Source organism: Neomonachus schauinslandi, chromosome 4, assembly GCF_002201575.2.
Source record: "Neomonachus schauinslandi chromosome 4, ASM220157v2, whole genome shotgun sequence".
In the NCBI taxonomy this organism is placed as follows: domain Eukaryota; kingdom Metazoa; phylum Chordata; class Mammalia; order Carnivora; family Phocidae; genus Neomonachus; species Neomonachus schauinslandi.
Window position 1 is genome coordinate 178,341,762 of NC_058406.1, and position 20,312 is coordinate 178,362,073.

General features: G+C 47.3%; 1 protein-coding gene across 1 annotated transcript in view; it reads right to left on the bottom strand.

The window, feature by feature from the left end:
- The window catches only part of KCNQ3 (potassium voltage-gated channel subfamily Q member 3), a 297,016-nt gene that overhangs the window by 20,384 nt on the left and 256,320 nt on the right, over positions 1-20,312 (bottom strand). Inside the window, exons 5-9 of the mRNA XM_021688465.1 lie at positions 17,696-17,851; positions 16,348-16,458; positions 14,684-14,779; positions 13,305-13,399; positions 6,747-6,773 (exon numbers count right to left, since the gene is read on the bottom strand). Of these exons, the coding sequence (XP_021544140.1) occupies positions 6,747-6,773; positions 13,305-13,399; positions 14,684-14,779; positions 16,348-16,458; positions 17,696-17,851 (485 nt within the window). The remainder of the gene's footprint in view (positions 1-6,746; positions 6,774-13,304; positions 13,400-14,683; positions 14,780-16,347; positions 16,459-17,695; positions 17,852-20,312) is intronic.

The following is a 20,312-nucleotide window of genomic DNA, read 5'->3' on the forward strand; positions in this document are numbered from 1 at the left end:
TGTTAATCTGGTTCTCCTTCCTCTGAACAGATTTGCAAAGTTAGCTGAGCCAATGGCCTACTTAAAATTCCTCTGATCCAGCGAATCTGGGAATCTCTGAGTCTTATTCCAGGCCATTTACAGCTGGTGCTCAGAGGACATGCAGACACACACTAATGTGAGTGAGGAGAAATACATTACTTTCCATCCTAGAAGAATTACTTTCTCCATGAATCCAAATCTCATGTATGAAGAACATACCAATTGACCAGCACTAATCTCTAATGAGAATTTACTATGTACTAGGGCCACAGGTATCATTCCAACCAGCCTAGAAGGTTGTTTCTATTGTCATCCCCATTTCACAGATGAGGACATGAGGACAGGAGAGGCTGCTTGAGTCACCCAAGAACACTCAGCTAGTAAGTAGGGCAGTCACGCATTGAGGTCTAATGGTCTACTTCTGGAGTCTGTTCTCAGCTCCTGTTGCTATGACTACCTCCTAATTCTACCAACTGGTTATTTTTAGTCCATGGTTAAACAGGAGAGAGGACCACAGTTCTGGAGGGAGCCAGGCAGATGTAGGATCCAATCTTATTTGTGCAATTTGGGCTGAGATTTGTGTGAGTTCTTTCACCTTGCTGAGCCCCCGGGTCTTCATCTGTGTAGGAGATACTGAAATGGAACTCTCATAAACGTCCCTCTCAAAATCATGTATCCTGGATCTGCTCAGTGTCCCTATATGCAAACCAATCATGCTTGCTGTTGGCAAATGTGGAAAATTAAAATGTGTTTCCCAAAAAATATGCTCAAGCCCTGACCTGATAGCTGTGAATGTGACCTTATTTGGAAATAGAGCCTTTGTGGATGTAATCAAGTTGAGATGTGCTCATACTGGAGTAGGGTGAGCTCTTAATCCAATCACTGCTGTCCTTATAAGAGAAAGGAGAGGGAGGCTTGGGTAAAGAGACACAGACGCACACAGAGGGAAGAAGACCATGTGAAAATGGAGGCAGATAATGGAGCGATGGGTCCACAAGGCCAAGGAATGCCAAGGATTATCAGCAACTACCAGAAGCCAGGAGGAGGCAAGGAAGTGTTCTTCCCTACAACCACTGGAGGGATATGGCTCTGACAACAGCTTGATTTCAGACGTCCAGCCTCCAGAACAGGGAAAGAATGAATTTCTGTTGATTTGAGTCACCCAGTTTGTCGTAATTTGTTATGGCAGCCCTGAGGAAACTAAGGCAGCACATAATGAGGGCATAGTGGGTGCATGATGGAACCACGCCGGAGAGCTGCGACACAGCTTTGTGTGCTAAGGAACGGTGTGTCGTGAGTCGATGGGAGGCTACATGAAAGGTAAGGGAGGACCATCTTTTTACATACTTTTGCCAAGTCATAAAAATGGAATTTCCATACTTTTAGAAGAATTGAGAAGAAACCTCCAGCCCTCAACTGGCTTTTCCCCACCGGAGGAGGTGAATTATCTGATTAACATGTTTTATTGACCCATCTTCTTGATTGGGTGAGCTTCCATATTAAAGGTCAGTTCTGTCTTCAAGGACACACATGGACTCTCTCTGGCTCTCAGTGCCCCATGGCACCAGGTATCTGGCTGGGAGAGTGTTTGCTCTGTGTGCTGGTCCTAAGGCCAAACTTAGTGGGAAGTGTTAGGGTACTTACTGTTGCTCCCAGAGCCAATCCTGCCTCACACAGCAAATGTGGCCTATATTTTGATCTGTTTCTGACTCCTATTTCTCAGTTAGCTCATAATTCAGAGAGAAAGTGGTGCTATAAATAGGCACTCCCTATACTCCAAAAGGAAAATTGAGACTAAGCCCTCAGGACATCTTGAGGATCAATCACCCTGAATTTAAACGAAATTGGTCCAAATCTTACCCCTACATCTCAGCTACTCTGCAGGCTGGACCAGTGTTGCAGGGTCTGCTTGGCAAGACAGAACATTAATAGCTATGGAATTGTGTCCAAGACTCTTATTTTGCTCTGGGCAACAATTTTCTCATCAGTAAAACTGGGGGATTGGATTAATCTCTAAATTCCTGCACACCTTTAACAGGCGCTGATTCTAGGGCACAGAAGGAGATTTATTGCCAACATCATCCGTCACCCTGTGAGATCAATTTCAGGTGGCCAGTGTCACAGGGAGAAGGTAAAGTGTGAATTATAGTGTCTGACCAAATGCTTCTTCACTCTGTCGGAGATCCTGGCTCTGTGCCTTTCCCTCCCTCCACAGCCTCCTCTCATGGCAGGGACTCCAGCTACAGTGAGCCAAGGGAAAGTAGAAGAAAACCAAACAAGCAAAAGGGGACATCTGCAGGTTATCTAACTGTCCCTGACCACTATGATGACCAGTAGGGTGCTGGACCCACACACCATGGTGGTAACCCAACCAGATCAACTTTTGTTCTTGCCACTGTCTAGTTGCAGGATCCTGTGCAAATCACTTATCTCTTTGAACCTCAGTTTTCTCATCTGTAAAATAGGGATTCAAAGTAGTATCTTCCCCATCAGGGTGGCTATGACGGCTAGATGTGTTTAGAATTATGCCTGGCAAATAGGAAGCATTCTTTATAAATTATTGTTATTATACTTAAATTCTTTGACCCAAAGAATGATCCTCTACTAAAGGGGAGCACATAACAACAAGATAGGAGATAAAGAAGAGGCCTGGGATGAACATCTTCCCTCTCCCAAGATGGATACAGAGCAGAAGAGTCCCAGATGCTGCTGTTAAGATGGAATTGTTTGAAAATACAAAGTAAACAATACGGCTCAAGCAAGCCGTTATTGTCAACAGTTACCTGTTTTGAAAATGCACAAAAACACTATTTTCTCTCAAACAAATGCCTCTAATTATTGGCTCTGCTGCATGTCTACTGAAGAGTTGTGAATGAGGTTTAAAATGATGTCCCTACCATAAACTTTCAGCCTTTTCTGGTATAATCTATGGATTAAATGAGCCTCAGTTTGCTTTATTGTTGATGTTCTTTAATGCAGCATTATTTTTGGGCATCTGAAAAATTTCAGGTGGGATTTATGCCTGTCATGGGTAGCTGTCATTTTTGCCTGCTTTATGTTTTCAACCCCTGTTCTCTGGGGGAAAGGGACCCTATTCGACTAGGGAACTGATTCCTCCAACTTCAACCAAGTGATTCTAATGGGGGCTGGCCCTCATGGCATCTTGAACGCACACTGCTCACTCTAACAGGTGGACACAGGACCCAGAGTTTGTCTAGTCATGGCCTCTTACTCTCTGAGCCATACACATTGTCCAAGGCATGAGTATGTGACCCAAATTGGGCCAATCTAAGGGCTTCCCTGGGGTTTCCCAAATTGGTGTTGGGTGAAGGACAGATAGAGAAGGAGGGAAAAATACATGATCATGGGGCTGCTTGCCTCCACACCTTCATGAGTATGCAGAAAGTCAGTGAGAGAGTGAAACTGGAAAGGAGAGTGGAGACAAGAGAGGAAAAGAGAAATCCCAGAAGAATCCCATTCCTTGTTTTCCGGGGATCTCACCCTCTCAGGTGGGGGTTATGTGAGCCATTAATCTCTCTCTTAGTCCAAAGTTTATGGAAAAGGTTTATGGGTTTATGACATTTGTAGAATAAGAGTTTGTCCATCCACCCATCCATCCACATGCTCACCCACCACTTTGTCAGTAAGTTAATATCTACTGAAAGCTAACCAAGTGTTAGGCTGTGTTCCAGGCACAGTTTTAGGTGCTGGAGATAACTCAGTGAACAAAACAGAGCCCAGCCCCTCAGAGGCATTTTACCTAGTACAGAAGGCAGACAAAAAACAAATACATAACATATTGGATAATCATCAATGCTAACAATGAAAATGAAGTAAGATCAAGGACACAGAGACTGATGGGGCGTGGGCAGAGGGTCAAAGAGGGTCTCTCTCAGCAGGTGACATTAGGCAGAGTTCCGAACAAAGTAAAGGAATGAGCTGTATGAAGATGTGATCTAAGAGTTCCTGGTCAAGAGAACAAGTGCCAAGTTCATAGGTCTTCAGACTAACCGAGCTCTCTCTCTACCCCTGAGGACAAGGAGGGCATGGTAATTACCTGTGCTGCTTGGGACTCAGCCCGATAGGATCCGGTCCAGTCAGATAGACCTGAAATTGAAATCCCCACCTTGGCTACTTCCGTGCTTGGTGAATGTATAAGTTAACTAAATGCTTGAGCTCAATCTCACACAAGTAAAATGATGGTACAGAACCTCCTTCATTAAGTCATTTATGAAGGGGGGTACACTCTATACTTCAGGTACAGTGTTAGCTCATGGTCTAGAGAGGAAGAGAGAATTTAAAGTTTTGACTATACACAGAACAAAGGCTTTATAGGGAAGTACTGAGTCCTACCTCAGGGCACCATGACGGGTAAGAATGGATGAGGGTGTGTGTATGTCAGCTGCCTCTGTTTTTATAAGAATTAATTAAGACAACCTAGGAAAAGTACTCAGATCCTGGTAAGGGCACAAGAGAAGCTGGTTCTGTTCCTTCTGATTAGCCTCAGAATCATAGATCCTGAGAAGCCTAAAATGATCAAAGCCAACTCCCCAGCCACAGAGAACTGAGATATGTTAAGTCACAGAGAATAGAACACTTTCCTCAGTCTGATACTTGAACACCGGGGTAGACCACCTACGCTTGGAGGGGGCAGTGAGATGAACTCCAATCTGATTCTGGCTATTTAAAAAAAATAATAAATAAGACCAAAACACCAGTTATCTGGCAAGCTGTTGAAGAAGTTAATACAAAGGTGGAAAATGTCCATCTGCAAGGATTCATCTAACACACGTGTACACTGCTCATCATTCTCTCGCCTTGCTCCCTGCCCTCCTGGATAAAGGAACTGATGATGCCTGGGTCGACGGTTCCTCCAGAACGTTCACCAGGTCTCACGCCCCACCTCCCAGCTTTGCAGCTAAAATCACACCTGGTGTCTCACCTGCCAATCCATCAACCAACCTGTTTGAAGAACAAACCCAAAATACCGCGCCAGAGCCTGGACGAGGGAGACCGCATGGCTTACGTAACTGACCTTGTTCTTCTTCCTGGGAGGGGGGAGGATGAGCCAGCAAATGGCTGGCAACTCTTACCCTGAGAAATCATGAAATGTGTTTTCCCTCTGCACCCCTGGCAGAGCAGAGAGTTCTTGAGAGGGGCGTGAGGAACTTGCTGAGATTCCAGACAGCCCCTTTGTGATAACGGGAGCAGCATCCCCGGCAAAGCCTCAGAATGCATCTCCCCAGGCTCCAATTAAGGCGGGAGTGCATGAGCCAGTGTACACGTGGTCTTTTGCATGTACATTCCAATTTGGCTGAATTTTGTTCATGTCTGCATAGAAAAGGCTCTCAGGTAGATATGGTAGTTCACTTAGAGTGTCAACACCTGCATGATTAAAAACCCTGTTGGTCATGAGAGAAAGAGAGGACAAAGTACCCCTCTGGGAGTCCTGAGACCTGGACTGTGTAACCCTGGTGCTCACGGGTTCAGGATTTGGGATGAACCTGCCCTCTTCTATGAAGGGCACCTCGGCTTCGACAGGTGTATCTAGGGGAGGCTATCTGAGGTGTCTTCCTGCTCTGCCTCTGTGAGCTGTTGCAGGTTCTCTGATGACAAAAGTCCCCTGATGTTGTCATTGTCAGTCATTCAGCCCCCTTCTATGATCCCCAAACGCCCCTACAGTCCAAACTGGGTCCAGGCAAGAAACATTCCATCCATTTCAAGACACACACAAAGGAGGCAGAAAGTCTGAACTGTGCTTCTGCATGTGAATTAACTGGTGTGTCTTTAACTGTTTTTTTCAAGAGGGATTACAGATGGGATGGGGCATCATGGATCCCATTCAAGAGGATTAGACCAGGCTTCCCAAAGGCCACTGTCCTCAAATTGTTCCCTTATAATGTGGCCCAGTGTCCTGCCACCCCCTCCGCCTGAATTCTGTCAGCTCTAGAAGGACAGCGGTGGAGCCTAGTGTCCAGGAGACAGATTGCAATGCCTCACAAGTAGTTTCTCAATATAAGGGATTAAACTAAATCTATATTTATAGTTATAAATATATATTTGGTGAGAGATGGTTTTTCTTTACAATCCCGAGCAGAGGCCAGAGTCCCCCTGATATGGTGACATCTTGAGAGGGAGAGGGAAGGGAGGGACACAGAAGTGCTCAGAATCCAGAAGCCCGCCCTGCCTCTGCAGCAGCCTGGAGTGAGGTGGGGTTTACTGGGGATCATGAAGGATCGTCTTGATTCACTTTTTGAGGAGCCATCTGTGAACCCGAGAAGGAAAGGAAGCAATATATAATGAAATAAGGTGGTCTTCATATTCAGACTTGAGTTGGAATATTGGTCTTGTCACTTGGTAGCTCTGTGACGCAAGGGGGATAACTCAGACGCTCTGAGCCTCAATCTCAATCCACAAATGGGGGGTACTAGGGATGGTCTTACACTGTGGCTTTGAGGACCAAGTGAGACAATATATGTAAGGACTCCAGGCACGGAACTCCAGGTGCTCCTGCTCACCAAGTGGCTGTAGCTATGATCACAATTGAGTTGTCCTTGAGTAAATTAACATAAAATGGCAGAGGAATAAGGTAGTCAGCAACAGCAGTGAGCGCCAAACTCAAGCTCATGACCAGCATGCTGCTTAGGGTCCCTACACCATACAGAACTGGCCCCTCTGTCCCGACATGGTGGTGGGAAGAAGGGAGTTCACGATCAGAAACGTACCTGGATGCTGCCTCCAGCTGGTCTTTCCTAAGAGGGAATGAGAAAGAAAAACATAGAGAAAGTATAAATTGCATGAACAGCTTCGCCTCTCCCCACAATGGGCCCCAAAGCGTCCCTTGATGAAGATGAAGGCACACAGTGGCGCTCTAGGGTGAGATGGTGAGTCTGCAGGGGAACCAGTGAATGAGCCGACTTTTTCCGGCCAGACCCCAGGCCCCACCACAAAGGCTTGGCCCTAAGCTCTTAGGGTTCTTCCAGGTCATTCATTCATTTACTCACCCAGAGGATGGTTGCCGAGCTCCTGCTCTGGCCCAGGCCTCGTGCGGGGTTCAAGGGATTTGTTTAGCAGTGGGGACAGACCAGAAAACCAGGAATTTCATCACTTAGCGCCACACCCCCCGTCACTCTGTCACCACCATGTCATCATAGTCGACATCATCCCCATTATTGCTAATATTTATTGGGCAATAATTATTAGGCAGATACTATTTTTGGTTCTTTAGAAGGATTAACTCACTTAATCCTCATAACAACTCTATGAGGGAAGGATTAATATCATTCCCATTTTCCTGATGACAAAGTGAGGCACAGAGAGGTTAAGAACATTGCTCAAGTTCTCACAGTCAGGAAGTAACAGAGTCAGGATTCGAACCCAGGTGATCTGGTTCCAGAGCTTACCCTCCTAACCACGAGTGGGTATGCACAAATTCCAGACACTGAGCCTTTGCCCAGGCTTTGCCCGGGATAGTGTTGCTCATCCTTCAAGTTCCAGCTGGAGGGACCTGTCCTGGAGTTTCTTATCCAAATCCCCAGGGTCTAGGCTGAGCTAATCTCTTAACACGTGGGACTGGACTCTGAACACACTCTTGTACAATCACACAGTAGTCTATGAGCTGCTTAGAGCAGAGCCTCTGTTGCCTTCAGCTCTGAAATTCAGCATCCCATACCCTGCCTGGCATGGGGGAAATGCACAATAAATGCTGAATGAATAAGTGGCTTCTTACTGGGGTCTGGGGGTAGGAGAAATGGGGAGCGAATAAGAGGTATCATGGTAGAGAAGCAGAGGGGCCAGCTGGGGGGTTCAAGTTCATGGGTCAGCTCCCTCTCTAATCTCAGGTGGCCTTGGATGGGTCATACATCTCTGGGCCTATCTCTCTATCTGAAGCATGTGCACAGAAAACACTCTGCCTTTCTAGAATTCTCTGGCTGTCTGACTCTGGAAGTAGGGAAAGCACTGAGAGGAGAGGGAAAAGGTGGAGGGGTGGAGGGCAGGACCTGCACAGGGGCGCCATGGAGAGCAGTGTTAAAGAATAGAGCCCCCCCCTGCCATTCCTTTCTCATTCTCCAAGACAAGGATTCCATGCCTTCTCTATCATTGCACTTCCCACCTCTCCCTTCCCTCCCAGGCTATGAACTTGACTCACTTCTTACGGAGACAGATCTACCCCGTGTCCCCCCACCAAGTCGGCAACCTCGAACACTTGGCCCTGCCCACTCTGCTTCCCTTCTGTGCACACGGATGCAGGGTCCACACCCCTGATCCTCCACTCGTGCTCCAGAACCCATCCCTCTGCCCTGCTCTCTCCTCCAGTCTCTCCCCTCACCACTGCATTCACATCCATCCCTCTCCTCTAGACCCTTTCCATCATGGCAAGAGTCCTGGCCCCACATTCCACTCCATCTGGCACCTGCACTTGCTGTCCCCACGTGTTCATTTCCACATCTCTCTTTGGTCTTTGTAAGCTTCTATGCCCATTGCTCCATGGAGATTGCTCCAGGCAAAGCTCCAAGAAACTCCAAGTGATAAACATCCAGTGGGCACTTCCCTGTCTGTGTCTCCATCAACCTTGTCACAGGATCAGCACAGTTCACTGTTATGCCCCCAGTGCCAAATACAGTGCCTTGCATGTAAGAGAGGTTCAGTAAATACTTGATGAATGAATGGGGTAAATAAATAAAATATTTGTAACTACATTCCAGACAGAGTGTTTAAGCCCTATTGTCGTTCACTAACAGTGGTTTCTCAGGACTATATTTGGGTGCCTAGTGTCTTTCCTTCCTGCTATAACACCAATACTTCCTTCCAGCCCAGGTTCAACAAGCAGAGACTGAACACCTGCTCTGGGCCAGGTGCTTCCTTACATTCTATTCAATTTGACCTTCATGACGAGAATCTTCAGAAATGGGTATGATTATCCCAGTAACCCTTGTCTTATCTTAATTTTACACAATTTTCTCCCTAAAAAACTATTTCTTCCCAGAGTTACAATGGGCTTTGGTGTAAGACCTTGTTTTCATGTTTGTTCCGTCAGGGGTGACATTAGGTGAGCTAATTAATCTCACTGATGCTCTGATTCTTCACTGATAATATTTGGGTTATGAAAATGGAGTTACCTCTTCTTCTTCTCTTCCAGGGCTTCTAAAGATAAAATGAGCATCTCTTAAAGCAGATCCATGTTACTTGGCCATGGAGGAGGGTTGCTACATATATCTCCTTCTCCATTGCTGAGCCCTTCAATAATCTTGATACTGGTCATAAAAAGGTTATACAAAAAATGAACTGGGTCTTCTTGGTCAAGTAACTTCTACCTCTTGGGCCTAAGTCTTGCCTCCATTTTAGTTCTACTATCTAATGCTTGTCCAGTATGGTAGCCACTAGTCACATATGACTAAGTTAAAATTAAATAAAATCTAAAATGTAATTCCTCAGTGGTACTAGTAGTAGTCAGATGCTCAAAAGCCACATCTGGCTAGTGGTACCATATCAGACAACACAGATGTGCCTTAGATAATTCTACCACAACATTTAGGGAACCAAGTGGTATGCACATTCCCTGTTGATGGAAAGCAACAGGTGGTCTTAAATAATTTTAAGTAGTAACAAAATAAAAATAAAAAAGGTATCCATCACCACTAGCCCTAAACATATATATCCTTGTGAATTCATGAAGGACTGCACTGAGCTGGAAACCCTGTTTTGGGACCACTCCTTGGGATGGGCTACACAACTTCATCCTGCAAAGTCTGTGGGAGGAATGTCAGAAGATGCCACCACCATGGAAAACCAGTCTGGCACTTCCTCAAAAAATTAAACATAGAGTTACCCATTCCACTCCTAGGTATAAACCCAAGAGAACTGAAAATTTGTGTCCACACAATGTGGACATCAGCATAATAGCCCAAAAGTGGAAACCTCCCCAGATGTGCATCACCTGCTGAATGGATAAACAAAACAGGGCATCTATAATAGGTATTACTCATCCATAAAAAGAAATCAAGTTCTGATACACAAGACAACCCGGATGAAATCTGAAAACATGCTAAGTGAAAGAAACCATACCTAAATGACCATATACTATAAGATTTCATTTTTATATGAAAAGTCCAGAATAGATAAAATAGAGATAGAAAATAGATTAGAAGTTGCAGGGGTTCAGGGAAGGGGGAGCCAGGAGTAACTCCTAATGGGGACAGGGTTTCTTTCTGGGGCAATAAAATGTTCTGGAATTAGATAGTAGTGATCAAGACCCAACTTTGTGAATATACTAAAAACCACTGAATTGTTCACTTTCAAAAGTACTTTTTAGAGTAAGTGAAACATAATAAGGTTGTTATTTTTTTTTTTAGGAAAACATGAACAAAAGACAGTCTGTAGGAGGCAGGTGAGGACAGCTTTACCATGAAACGTATTGAGTGGGTTGAAATTCAGGGACATTCTTTTCCCAAGGGACTGACTTGTTTCAGAATGGTTGCTAAGTGAACCTCTCTATTGACTTTATACTTTTGTCCTTGAAGGAAAGAAGAAAGAAAGAAAAGAAAGAAAGAAAAAGAAAGAAAGAAAGAAAGAAAGAAAGAAAGAAAGAAAGAAAGAAAGAAAGGAAGGAAGGAAGAAAGGAATGTTCTCTCTCAGTTTAAAAGCCATTCCCGTATCACAGCAGCTGTCTGCAGTACAATGTATTCCTCCAAGTGTCTGACAGCCAGGACAATGCTTTATTTATAATATATCACCCCAAAAGAATGGGCCTCTTGCCAAGACTTTGGGCTGCACAGCAAGCGGAAATCATCTCGGTTATGCACTCACAGGGGTTGCACCTGTTCTTGCTTCCGAGTCCAAGGTCACTCTGTCCTTTTCAAGGGAGTCCCCCTGCCCCTTCGAAGACTCTTGTGACCCAAAAGAAGACTGATGTCATCCCTAACCAGAAATGATGATGGCAAAACAGAACTTTAGAATCAAAGGGAACCACAGAGACCATCTTCTGAGCCAGTGAGTCTAACTGCAGGTGAGGAGATGCAGTCCATAAACCCAAACTCCATCACTCATTTATGGAAGCCTCGATTCTTCTTTCTCCCTAAGTCTTCTGCCAGTCATTACTCCCTGACACCCCCCCCACCTGCTTATTCCCTTTCTGGTCCTCTCTGCACCACCCTTCTCAAGCTTCTACTTTGGTCTAAGCCCTGGCTTGCTCTCACCCTGAATGCTGCAAGCCTTTGTTAGCTGATCTCCTCACCTAGGATCTTGAGCCTCTCCCATCCACCTCCATACCCTTCCTGTCATCTTCCTGACACACGGATCTGATCGTGTCATACTCGGGCTCAAACAGCTTCTCTTTGCCCTCGGGATCAAGGTCAGATTCCTTCGCATATCACCTGCAGTTGGTGGATGGGACGTCCTGAGTAAGAAGCAGCACCGGCCACTGGAGGATCCAGAAGGGAGAGGCAAGCAGGGGCCCAAGCTCTCAGGGCCCTGTCACTCATGGTCTGGTTGTGGATTTTATTCTCTTTGTCTTGGTCATCCATTGGAAGGTTTAATGCAGGGAAATGAGCCAGTGGAACCCCGATCTCTTGAGTCTCCTTGAATCTGTGCCACAATCTGGTGATGGGGGTGAAGGGCCTGGGTGTAGGTCCCATGATAGATGAGTGGGAGAGCGGGATCGGGATGGAGGGGCCATTCGGCTAGTGTTGGGTCACGCTATGGTCCATGAAACCAAAGGGGTGTGGAAGACACACACTTCCGAGCCGGCCCAGCTCCTGATGTGAGACTGAGTGACCCTCTACTCTTCCTCCCAACCCAGGAGGTACGGCGGTTCCACATTCCATCCACACACTCTACGTCCCAGCTCAGGACTGCAGTGTCTAAAACCTAGAGAGGGGGCGCCTGGGTGGCTCAGTCGTTAAGCCTCTGCCTTGGGCTCAGGTCATGATCTCAGGGTCCAGGGATCGAGCCCCGCATCGGGCTCCCTGCTCGGCGGGAAGCCTGCTTCTCCCTCTGCCTCTGCCCCTGCTTGTGTTCCCTCTCTCTCTCACTCACTCTCTCTCTCAAATAAGTAAATAAAATCTAAAAACAAACAAATAAAAACCTGGGGAGGCGTGAGGCACAGGCTGTTTTAGTAGCCCAAGTAGTGAAAAGGCCAAGGGCTTTGGGGGCCTCTTGATGTGGCAGACATTGGCCAAAATGCCCGAAGTTTCTGAACCCCAGCTCGCCCCGCTGTGAGAGGAGCCTGGTGACCCGACCTCTCCACCTGTCTCCAGGAGCGAGCAGGAGCCACTCTGTCAGCCTAGCCCTGTCTGTCCAAGATGCTTTACTCCGCCCACGTCACTGAAGCGGCTGAAGGCAGGTGCACGACCTGCATTTCCACAGCCCTCTGCTGATTTTAATGCACCTTAGCGTTTGAGAGCCTCTGGGCTCTCTTACAGGGTGCCTGTGAGGAGTGAACGAAGTGTGAACTTGGATCCCGTGGACGTACTGGATGTCCAGTGAATATTAACTTCCCTTTTCCCTTTCACAGGTGCTGGCTGTGGGCAGAGATTCTTATTTTTTTTCCTGAGGCAATTAACTAACTAATTAAATTATTTATCTATTTAGATTTTATTTATTTATTTGAGAGAGAGAGAGCACAAGCCAGGGGAGGGGCAGAGGGACAAGCAGACTCCCCGCTGAGCACAGAGCCCAATGCAGGACTCGATCCCACGACCCTGAGATCATGACCTGAGCCGAAATCAAGAGTCAGACGCTTAACTGACTGAGCCACCCAGGTGCCCCTGAGGCCTTTGATTTAATCTCCACCTCTAAGAATACAAAACAACATCTCTGGGTTATTGGAGGATTCCTTCTGCTGCTTCTTCTGCCTGCCTGTTCCCAGTATCCAGAAGAGTCTGCGGGTACAGGCCATGGCCAGGGGCGGGGAGCATCCGGGACTGCTCGTGAGGCCCACTGCGCTGGCTCGCCACTTCCTCAGACATCGGCCCTGCTCAAACGATGATCGGACCTTCCCTTGTCAGCCACTCCACACTGTCTACCTGGCAACCCCTCGTGGGGTCACCTGGGGAGCTTAAAACGGTACAGATGCTTGGACCCCACTCTTACGGGTTCTGATTTAATTAGCCCGGGGTGTGGCCTGCACAGTGGGATTACTGAAGCTCCCCGGTGATTCTAACAGGTGGCATACACTGGGAACCATACGCTGTTCTCCAAGAAACTATGAATCCACAGGCACAAACACGGACCCACGGAAGGGACGGCCAGTCACACCCGGAGCATTCAGACGGGTTGCCACTTGCCTGAAGAACGGAAAAGAGACGACCGATTCATAGAACCTCCATGTCGCCACGAGATCAATCCTGTTGGGGTTGGTAGCATAATACCTCCAGGCAGCCTGAGGAGGAGAAAAGAGGGGCTGGAACCACCAGATAGAACTGCAACACTCTCACAGAATCCCTCAGCATGAAAACACTTGGGAAGCTCCTGACTCCTAAGAGTTTAAATATGCATCGAGGTGATATGCAGAGAAGCCAGGTTTCCTGGCTTTTGTAGCTCCTTTGGGAAGGAATCCTTCTTTGACCCATCATCTTGGAGCCCTAACTGGTACTGTGGGAGTGTGGAGAAATGCAGTAGGGAGAAGAGGGTGCTGGGTATAAAATCCCCGGAAGGAGCAGGGGTTACTCCTGATGCAAGTTTCCCTGAGACATCTTAAATAGCTAGGAGGATAAACATTGTCTTTTGTGCAACTTTGGGTGCAAGAGACGGCCCCAGAGATGACGTTTGATTCGAATGTGCTAGAACTTCAGGACTACTGTGATGGTCTGGGGTTTGGGGGATAATAGAGCATACCCTCAGAGACAGGGACTGGCCATGGCACTACATTATGTAGGATAACATCATGTACCATCCAGCGTCAGACCCACAGACACACAGAGACCCTCAGTACACCGGACGCAAACTCATGGCGGGTGGTCCCGCGCAGCTGAAGTCAAGGTACTCCACCCTCCTCTTCTCTGTGCTCTCAACAGCCCACAAAACGATGAACAAGAACACTTCTGCCTTTCTCCCCAGCTCGCACTATCCTCCCCACTTCCAGCCCACACTGCGGGAATTATGGAGCTGCTGGGCGTCCAACACCCACTGGTGCGTGATGGTCTACTGGGCAGGATAAATGGGCCAACTGTCCAATACTGAGCACATGCAAGGTGTCTCCTCCTCTCTTGGCTTATGGGTTCTCTGTCCCTGGCTGATATGAGGGGCCACATCTTGTAGCTGACTGGCTAAGCACCTGGACTCTAGCCTGGTTCTTCCTTGTGAGTCCCTAGGTCAGGACAAGGTGGGAAGTGGAAGGAGGAGAAGCCTCGTATGGACTCAGACCCAAGTCACATTCTCCACTCCAACACTGTTAGTAAAACAGCTGATGGCTTGCTTGGTCCCTGTTAGAGTCCTGTGTCTCTTTCTCACTTGGCTTAGAATCTGGATGGGAGAGAGTTGGGATGGTCGTCATGTTCATGCCACGAGGACAGGTCGAAAGATCACCATGGGAACACCCATAGCCGTGTACAAGCAAGCATGGCCCGGGATCCCAACCCCAGCCCGGGCACACCCACTGCTGTACAAGCACACACAGCCCCACGGGAGCTCCCGCCCGATCCGGTTCCTCCCCTGGCAGACAGACCTGAATGAGTTCAGCGGCCGGCTTCCTCCTTTTCTCAAAGTGCTTCTGCCGGTGTTGTTCCTGTACCTTGAGTGCTAGTCCTGACCCCAGGATGCCCTAGAGGGAGAAGTCAGGCCTGGGTCAGCCCCGCTGGCCTCTCTGGGGGCCCCACCCCGACTCCCAGGGCCACAAAGACTCCTTTATTCTCTTCCAGGGAGTAGGTCGCTGGGTTACGTGGAGGCTTGATGTCAGGAAGGCCTGGCTTCAGTTCCTGACTCTGCCACTTTCCAGAGGGGAGAGCCTGGGCAAGCCTCTTATCTCCTGCACCTCAACTTCCAGGGAACTGGGCTAATAGTACCTTCCTCATAATTTTGTTAAGCAAAACCTGAAACCATCTATCGGAGCCATTTGGTAAGAAGTATGACACAGAACAGATGCCCAGTAATGCTAATGGAATGTAAAAATATTTTAGCCGCTTAACTGGTCACTTAAGACTCTTACTGGACTCTCCCAGAATTGTGACCTGTTTTGATTTCCAGGTCAGACTTCCATGCGGATTACCTGGATAGAAGCTCTCCCTTTTCAAGTTGGGAGAGAACTTCGAGACCATGCAGCACCCCCACAGCCCCTGACCTGTTCCAGATGAGGAAACTGAGATTCACAAAGGCCACATGCCCTAGGTCATCGAGCTTAGGAAAAACAGACAAGGTAGGCGACAGTGGAGGAAGAATATCACTAAGGCTAGCTCTGGGGGATGAAGGGGGTGGAAGCGGGCTTGCTCCATAAGAAGGTTCTTTCCAGGGGCGCCTGGGTGGCTCAGTCGTTGAGCGTCTGCCTTCGGCTCAGGTCATGGTCTCAGGGTCTTGGGATCAAGCCCCACATCGGGCTTTCTGCTCAGTGGGAAGCCTGCTTCTCCCTCCCCCACTCCCCCTGCTTGTGTTCCCTCTCTCTCGCTGTGTCTCTCTCTGTCAAATAAATAAATAAAATTAAAAAAAAAAAAAAGAAGGTTCTTTCCAGCTTCATTATTAAGAGCCCACAACCCAATAACCTTGTGATCGTGGAAACCTGATTGACCTGAGCCTCAGTGTTCTCGTCTGGACAATGGTGATTAAAAACTCACCAAACTCACCATGATGTCATTAAATGAGATTGAATGAGATGTAGGTAAAGCATTTGGCACGAGTCTAGCACACAGTAAGTCCAACAAATGCTTTCTGTGATTGTTGTATTATACTTATGGGCACTGGGCTTTGGGGAGGTTATTCTATCATGGGTCAAGTACTCACTCTTGAGGGCGATGCATTTTTTTTTTTTTTTTTAACATAAGCCAGTAAATGAAACGGTAGAACAAGGGAAGGGAGCTCATGTAGATGAAGGACCCGCCGTATGCAAGGTGCTGGGGAGACATAATCCCAACAACCCCCAGGGAGCTCACAGTCTGGGGGTGGGGGGCCGAGGGGAATGCAGCATGGGATCAGAAATGCCTTTATAGAGTTATGCCCGGGGCAGGGGGGGGGTGTTAAGTCAGCTTAAAGAAGGCAGCCTTGAGACTGGGATTTGGAGCAGCCAAACCTGTGGAGCTAAGGGTACAATAGGGTGGAAAATGAGCCTGAAAGGTGCAGCTGGGTCCGGGGGACAGGGAGGGGTCCCACCTGTCACACTAGGGAGAACGTTGAAGTACTTACGGCTGGGAGGGCAAAAAAGGAGACACCAATTAAGGAGAAGGTGGCCGCAATCAGGCGGCCTTCCCACGTTTTGGGCGTCTTGTCTCCATAGCCGATGGTGGCCAGTGTGATCTGGAGAGAGAAGAGGTCGGACGTGGGTCTTTGCAGGGTGAGGGAAGTCAGGGACACATCAGCCGAGCTCCACCTGTAAGTCTTTCGTACTGCTTGGGGACGTGATTCCCACGGGAGAAAAGGTACCAGGTGCCGAGTAAATTATACGGGCGCCTTGCAACCACGCCAGTTTCTAAGTTAAGGATTTCCTACATAGAGTCGATCAGCTGACAAATTTTTCAATCATTGCAAACATGTGAATGTGCATTCTTGGCATATTTACATGCTTGTGATTTTGTGTACTGCTATGTTTCCAATGCACGCATACTGATGCGTGTACTTACATGTATTGTGTGCATATGTGTGCATGTCTCCCACCTGTGCACATGTCTGTGCTGCTGCACGTTGTACAGTCCTTGGTGTGTTTACAAGTGTAGGTTACTGTGCACACGTGAATGCACAGGACAGGACAGCAGAGCAGTCCAGCGTGTGGCCTCTGGAGCCCAACTGCCTGAGTTCAAATCCCAGGTCAACCACTAACTGGCTCAGAGATCTTCCTTGGATTAATGACCTACTTAACCACTTCTTGCCTCAGTTTCCCAGTCTTAAAAAAGGGGCTAAAAATAGGAGTTCTTTGAATTTAAAATGTCAATAAATGTGAGGTGTTTCGAACAATGCTCTGGAGCAAAGTAAGCCTTCAAAAAATGTTAGTTTGGGGCGCCTGGGTGGCTCAGTTGGTTAAGCGTCCTACTCTTGATTTCAGCTCAGGTCATGATCTCAGGGTCGTGAGATTGAGCCTCGCATCGGGCTCCGTGCTCAGTAGGGAGTCTGCTTAAGGATTCTCTCTCTCCTCCCTCTGCGCCTCTCCGCTCATGCTCTCTCTCTCTTAAAAAAAAAAAAAATGCTAGCTTTAGTACCATGTGTTCCTGTGGGATGAGCTGTGGGTCTCTGGGTGTGTTTGAAGGTCTGAGTGCACGTGTGTGCATCTGCGACTGTGTCTGTCTGCACATGCATGGCTTAGCTGATAACAGCCTACAACTAATGAAGTAAGGTCCCTGAGAGATGATGAGACCAGACTGTGCCCAGCCCTGACTTCTTGTAAGCACTAAGGAAAAGCCCATTCCAGGTGCATTCCCTGCAGAGGGAGCTCTGGCCTGTGCCTACAAATGCAGCTGCCCACCTGAGCCCTCCCCTGCCATGCCCTCCACCTCTCTCTAACAGTCAGTCCCCTTGGGGGGCCTTCAAGATGGTGACTCACCAGGCCCCACCAAAGGGCATCTGCATAGGTCTCAAATTCCTCCTTCACCTCTTCTCCTTGTGCATCAACCTCTGGCACATCTTTCTCAACCAAGTAGACAAGAAATGAAGAAAGGATGAGCGTCAGGAACCCAATGTACCAGGCAGTGATGAGCTCCTGGGAAAGCAAGCAGTGGACAAGGGAAGTGGTCACTGGGAAGTCTGCGGATGGATGCTGGAGGCAGACGCGCCAGGGTTGGGGTCCAGGTTTACCAGATCCACGACTGTGGGCAAGTTATTCACCTCTGAGCCTTACCTCTGAGACTTACCTTCTTCTTCTTCTTCTTTTTTTTTAAATTTGAGAATAGTTGACACACAATGTTACATTAGTTTCAGGTGGACAACATAGTGATTCAACAAGTTTATACATTATGCTGTGCTCACAAGTGTAGCCACCATCTGTCCCCATACAGTGCCATAGCACTGACCATATTCTTTCTGCTGTGTCTTTTATTCCCATAACTTATTCATTCCATAACTGGAAACATGCATTTCCCACTCCCTTTCACCCATTTTGTCCAACCCTCCACCCCCTTCCCTCTGGGAACCATTAGCTTGTTCTCTGTATTTATAGGTCTGTTTCTGCCTTTTGTTTGTTTGTTCATTTGCTGGTTGTTGTTGTTTTTAGATTCCACTAATGAGTGAAATCATATGGTATTTGCATTTCTGTCTGACTGATTTCACTTAGCATAATATCCTCTAGGTCCATCCATGTTCTCACAAATGGCAGGATCTCATCCTTTTTTATGCCTGTGTAATATTCCATTGTGTATGCACACCACATTTCCTTATCTATTTGTCTATCGATAGGCACTTAGGTGGCCTCCGTATCTTGGCTACTGTAAATAATGCTGCAATAAACATAGGAGTGCATGTGTTTTTTTAAATTAGTGTTTCCGTTTTCTTTGCGTAAACCCAGTATTGGAATTATTGGATCATACAGTATTTCTGGTTTCAGTGCTTTATTTTATTTTATTTTATTTTATTTTATTTTATTTTGGTTTCAATTTCTGAGGACTCTCCCTACTGTTTTCCACAGTGGCTGCACCAATTTACATTCCCACCAACAGAGCATGGGGGTCCCTTTTATCCACATCCTCACCAACACTAGTTGTTTCTTGTCTTTGTGATAATAATATGGTCCTTATTTCCATCATTAACAGAACGAGTGTATGGCTCGAGGAGAGGAAGATTTCTGTCTTCGGATGACCTTGATATCACAGCTCAAGAGGCTTCACAGGGAGGCAGGAAGGCAGGTGAAATGGGCATCCGCCTCTGAGTCAAGGCACAGGACTCAGGAGACTTGATTCCAAGCAGGGCTGAGCAGATCCAGGAAAAAGCTCAGCACTACCAGGAAACTGACAGCAGGGGGAGCTAGCGTGGCATAGCGAACCCAGCCCGGCCACTGATTTCCTCTGTGACCCTGGGCAAACGGACCCCCTCCCCAGCTTCAGTTTCTTTATTTTCAAAATGAAGGTATTGGATCACAGTTCTTAAAAGTGACCTGTGTACTCCTGATGGAAGGAAGGCAGGCAGTTTTTATGTTAAAGAGTCACATACTGATTTAAGCGATATTAAAAATCAGCATAAATTAAAATGAGCATAACATCTTTTATTTCGTGGATATTATCACATGATAGACTAGGACATGTGAGTAGGTGCACAAGAGCGAGTTGATTTAGAGAACAATGCTAAGGAATAGTAAGGATGGTGCAGGGATATGGCAAAGATCTGCAAATCACCGAGGTTTCAAACACCCTGACCCAGACAATCCCTAAGGCTCTTTCTATTTCTCTCATTCTATTCCAATTTCAAAGTTCAGCATGGTATGTTTGGCAGAAGAAAGTCAAGGTTATTGGCAAACACAGTCTGGAGATGAGGCCTGACCCTCCTCCTAAGTCATCCCAGGGAACAAAGTTGTTCTTATCAATATACTTTATCTGACCGTCAGCAGCCAGGCAGCCAACCTCTGGGTCCGGAGAATCTCGGGCTTGCTTCCTGCCTCTCTCCGTGCCTTTGCTCACATTGGCCTCTGTCCCTGCACTGCCTTTCCCCGTGGGATGAACAGAAGACCAGCGGGTCATCTTGAGACGTGCATCAACTCCATTACGGAAGTTTTCCATTGCTCCATGAGATCGAGTTCAGCTCTAGTTCCTTTACGCTTTCACTATTTCCTGAGTAAGCTTTCTCGAAATCTCTAATACTTACTGTGCCCACTGCTTAGGTCTGGCTTCCCCCACAGCGTCATATACACTTGTGTGAATTGACTTTACAGCCCAGAGAGGTTAGTTTTGATGGTGCAGGCAATCCAGCCAGCCACTCCCTTCAGTGAGTGTCTGCCCTGCCCAGGCTTGGAGAAGACAAAGGCGAATTGGGTAAGTCCTTCCCCTGCGGCTGTCTGGGCACGAGCCTCTCGCCTTGTTGAGTGCGGTTTCTAGCATTCCTATGCTCTTTCATTCCCTCTGTCCCCTGAATGCAAGGCAAAAGTTTCATCTGGTGCTTAGCTATGGAAATTGTTGTCTGTGCATGAGTGCACAGGAAAACTGGTTGTGTTGGATTAAGAAGTAGCATAATGGTCA